This window comes from Coenobita brevimanus, chromosome 63 (genome assembly GCF_032717465.1).
Source record: "Coenobita brevimanus isolate Jiangsu-jjx chromosome 63, ASM3271746v2, whole genome shotgun sequence".
In the NCBI taxonomy this organism is placed as follows: Eukaryota; Metazoa; Arthropoda; class Malacostraca; order Decapoda; family Coenobitidae; genus Coenobita; species Coenobita brevimanus.
In genome coordinates, this window is record NC_137016.1 from 37,358,235 (window position 1) to 37,363,234 (window position 5,000).

General features: G+C 43.9%; 1 protein-coding gene across 1 annotated transcript in view; it reads right to left on the reverse strand.

The window, feature by feature from the left end:
• LOC145404423 (glutamate-gated chloride channel alpha-like) overlaps positions 1-5,000 on the reverse strand; it is a 28,601-nt gene that overhangs the window by 7,190 nt on the left and 16,411 nt on the right. Inside the window, exons 5-6 of the mRNA XM_080275941.1 lie at positions 4,532-4,670; positions 1,205-1,295 (exon numbers count right to left, since the gene is read on the reverse strand). Of these exons, the coding sequence (XP_080132067.1) occupies positions 1,205-1,295; positions 4,532-4,670 (230 nt within the window). The remainder of the gene's footprint in view (positions 1-1,204; positions 1,296-4,531; positions 4,671-5,000) is intronic.

Sequence of the window (5,000 nt, forward strand, 5' to 3'; positions counted from 1 at the left end):
GACAGACAGACAGAGACAGAGACAGACAGATTAATAAAAGAAGGAAACGAAGGATGAGACCACGCAGAAAAAATCGTAAAACATTAATAATAATAATAATAATAAAAATAATAATAATAATAATAATAATAATGGTGGTAATAGTAGTAGTAGAATTGTCATAAATGACTTTGTGTCATAAAAGACTGTGTAGGTTCCTTGTGGTTGAGTTATATATATATTTCAGATTTATGGACGAGCGGTTTTTATATCTTGGAGTAGCTTCCCATTTGTCATGTAGTGACAGGAGAGGTAAAGAATAGTATGGGACGATTTTTATTTGTCTTGGAAATATTAACAAGTCTCTCACACAGAGCGGAATATAGAGTCTCGCTCCCTCTCTCTCTCTCTGTCTCTCGAGTTGCTAGGCCCTTCTCCCCTTCGACCTGCCTCTAGTATCGCTTGTCCCCTTCTCGACCTCTCTGTTCTATAGCTAACCTCCGTCTGAGCTCTCTTTCCTAAATTCTGGTGTAGCAGGGGTGTGTCACGTGTGTTCCTCGTGGATGGAAAGTTTAAGAAGCCTGTGTGTGAGTATGTGTGTATATGTGTGTGTATGGTTACTAGGTCTTTGTTCACGAGAGGACTGCTGACAGCTAACTGCATCATCTCCTTACTGGCCGCTGTCGTCAGCTTTCCTCAGTGTAACTTGCAACTCATTTCCTTTTCCCAGGCTCGCAGAGGGCTGTCTATCTATCTATTTATCTATCTATCTATTATGATTTGTAATTATAATATGTAGTCCTACCACAGAATCAGTAGTACCAGTAGTAAAAGTAGTAGTAGCAGTAGTAGTAGTAATAATAGTAGCATAATAATAAACAGAGACCCTAAATTAAAATCCATTCATTTCTAAATCACTGGAGATACTTCACATAAAATACTGAAGGTCGAAGGCAGGGGGAGAGATGAAATGATATATGCAAAGTGTGACATGTACTATAATGTCTGTGATAGTCTGAGAATATTGGACTAATACCGCAGGAAAGAGCGTGGCGGAAAAGTGTGTGTGTGTGTGTGTGTGTGTGTGTGTGTGTGTGTGTGTGTGTGTGTGTGTGCTTTTATACACTATAAATTATGGTGTATAAAAGCACACACACACACACACACACATTCGAAGCTATGCAAATCTGGACTCTCTCTCTCTCTCTCTCTCTCTAATACTCACGACATGGAGTATCTTATCATGCCATTATTCTGCATTCTGAAGGAGACGGGGGGCACCAGGAGACTAGGCTTGGTCACTTCTTTGGCGTGATCTGAAAGAGAGAGAAATGTGTGTGTGAGAGAGAGAGAGAGAGAGAGAGAGAGAGAGAGAGAGAGAGAGAGAGCGAGAGAGAGAGAGAGAGAGAGAGAGAGAGAGAGAGATAAAGAAACAGTTACAGAAACATACATATATGGACCAGTCTGTATATTCTCTCTCTCTCTCTCTCTCTCTCTCTCTCTCTCTCTCTCTCTCTCTCTCGTAGTGATCTTCTTGAATGGAAAATCAATGTTGTTGTTGTCATTGTTGAACTTCTTGCCATAGCGGTGGTGGTGGTGGTGGTAGCTGAGATGGTAGTTGGTTTGTAGGTCAGTAAGTAGGTATGTAGCAGGTAAGTAAATAAACGGGGGGGTAGGTAGGCAGGTAGGTAAGCAGGTAATAAAGTAAGTAGGTAACCCAGGAGGTAAAAAGTTAAAAGTGTGTGTGTGTGTGTGTGTGTGTGTGTGTGTGTGTGTGTGTGTGTGTGTGTGTGTGTGTGTGTGTGTGTGTGTGTGTGTGTGTGTGTGTGTGTGTGTGTGTGTGTGAAAGACTGTGGAGGCGTGGGAAAGAATGAGGGAGCGTGGGAGAAAGAGTGACTGTGTGCAAGAAACAAGGTAGGTACAGGAGGGGCAAAAGTTAGCTTATTATTCCACTATATCTGTTTCACACTTAGGGCATGTCCGTCACTTTCCTCCCTGACGCATCGTATCAGAGAGAATCATCTATGGCCAGAGAAACATATGAAGCCTCTCTCAGCTTTGGAATACTAGCCTGCAGAGGAGAGAAATGGAAGAGGTGAAATATTAGGGCAGAGAAACATACCAAGCCTCTCTCAGCTTAGGAATATTAGCCAGCAGAGGAAAGGCAGAAGCAGAAGAGGTGAAATATTAGGGCAGAGAAACGTACCAAGCCTCTATCAGCTTAGGAATATTAACCAGGAGAGGAAAGTGAGAAGCAGAAGAGGTGATATGTTAGGGCAGAGAAACACACCAAGTCTCTCTCAGCTTAGGAATATTAGCCAGCAGGGGAAAGGCAGAAGCAGAGGGAAAATACTGAGTCAACTTTTGTCACAGACGGTACATTTCTTGCTCTTGAAGGTCGCTGTACGTGTTTGCTTTCATTTGGAGAACGACACACACACACACACACACACACACACACACACACACACACACACACACACACACACACACACACACACGCACAGGCAAACGGCACTTGCTCTAACCGTGTCAACAAAAGGTAAAGTAAGTAGCTTTGGCCATGTCCAGTAACCAACCAAGCCTTGAAACATGAGCACTTTATGTTCCTGACCTGTACTGTAGTCGATCTGTTCTTTGTCCTCACACACACACACACACACACACACACACACACACACACACACACACACACCTTTACTCGTCTCTCCATGCAGTTCTAATCAGTCGAGGTGAAACTTTTCAACGCGTAAAGGTGAGATAATTAGCCTTCAACCACCTGTCCATTAATTACAGGTGTGCTCCAAGCTTAATTAATCGCGTGCAGGTGTACCAGTGTTGAAAATGGAAAATATATATTCGCAGAGAAGGGGTTATTTAGTCAGTCTAGTAAGGCACCTTCTTTTTTATTGTTGCTCTATTCAGATTTTTTAAAAGGAGTTAGGGAAGAGTTTGCGAAGTGTGTGTGTGTGTGTGTGTGTGTGTGTGTGTGTGTGTGTGTGTGTGTGTGTGTGTGTGTGTGTGTGTTAGATATAGCCTAGTTTAAACCTTCTTAATCCACCTAACTTCTTTTTCTAGTTTTTTTTTCTGCCATCCCTAGACGATTTTAATCAACTTTTAGAAATGGAAGAGTTATGTATGATAAAAATAATGCCCTTCAGTATGAGGCGCCTTTCCTAACTTTGAGACGATGGATAATGAGAGACTGACTAGGAGACGGTATGTGAGTATGGTTTTGGGGGGAAGGAGGAAGGAGAGACATAGGATGAGATGAAGAGATGGACGGTATGTATGTAAGGTTTGGGGGGAGGAGGAAGGGGAGCCGGGAATGAGATGGAGGGATGGACTGTGAGTTGGAGAGATGGCAGCCTGGGAACAGGTGACAGGGTGACATGGAGGCGATTTGTTTGTGGCCACTCCTTCTGGGACTAAGGTTTGAATATGCAGGTCTACGTCATATCAAATTACATGTTCAAAGATAACGTGAGGTGGCGTGAGGTGTGATGTGGTGTGTGGTGGAGGTGGGGGTGAGGAGGTGGGGGTGGGGGGGCGAAGTGGGGGTGAGGAGGTGGGGGGTGGGGGGGTGATGTGAGGTAGTATAAGGTAGTATGAGGTGGAGGTGAGGTGGTATGAAGTGGTGTGAGGTAGACGGGGTTACAAGAAAGAGATGCATTATTAAGAAATTCATTTGTTTCTGTTCCATATCATCACCCTTGTCCTGAGAGAGAGAGAGAGAGAGAGAGAGAGAGAGAGAGAGAGAGAGAGAGAGAGAGAGAGAGATTTTCAGGGATTTCAGAAATTCACTTTTTCCCATTTTTTTTATTCTTACTTTATTTCACTTCTTCTGTACGAGGGGTCTCTCTCTCTCTCTCTCTCTCTCTCTCACCATTGATTTGAACATTGCAAAATTTAAATCAGCGATCACTTTCCACACACACACACACACACACACACACACACACACACACACACCACCCTGCCACACAATATCACCCTCTTTGTATCCCTTTCTTGTATCCGATTTCGCCTACTGTATCGGGGTACTGTATGCAATTCCAACGACTGTATTATACCTCTCTAGTTACTGTATTTCTGTATTGGAGTCATGTAGTCACTTCATCGACCTCTACTACTGTATCCAGCTTATGTACCCACTGTATTCGCGTGTGGCTATTGTATCAGGTCTTGTATTCCCTGTATCTCCCTCCTGTATCGAAATTTTCCTACTGTCTCCGGATGTAAGTACTGTATTCGATTTTTCCACTGTATTAGGGTACTGTATCTACTGTATTCGATTCCAACTACTGTATTATTTTCTTGTAGGTACTGTATTACTGTATTTTCTCTTGTATTCAACTGTAGCCTATTTACTATTACCCCGTGTGAGGTGTAGGGAGTTCAAAAAAGAAGAAGAAGAAGAAGAAGAAGTAGAAGAAGAAGAAGATGATGATGATGATGATGATGATGATGATGAACAAGAACAAGAATAAGAACAAGAACAAGAATCATAAGACTAACCCTCACCACAACCCCGCCGACACCATCCACTCACCAATGTAAGTCGTCGGCAGCCACACAAACTCTGCAATTTCCGGTGCAATGTTGAGCCACGCCCCATCTGCAAGGTGCGTGGGGGCGCTCAGGTTCATGTCCCTCCAGTATAGGCGAATGTACCACTCCATTGTGACCTCCTGGAGGGTAGATCAGGTCAGAGGGGGTCAAGGAGGGGTCACAGAGAGTTAAAGGAGGTCAGGGAGGAGTCACAGGTCAAAAGAGGTCACTGGGAATAAAAGGAGGTCATAGAAGGGTCACAGAGGATAAAAATAAGTCAGAGAGAGGTCACAGAGTGTCAAAAGAGGTCAGAGAGGGGTCACTGAGGGTCACAAGAGGTCAGAGAGGGGTCACAGAGGGTACAAAGAGGTCAGAGAGGGGTCATAGAAGGTCGAAAGAGGTCAGAGAGGGGTCACAGAGGGATGAGAGAGGTCAGAGAGGGGTCACAGAGGGATGAAAGAGGTCAGAGA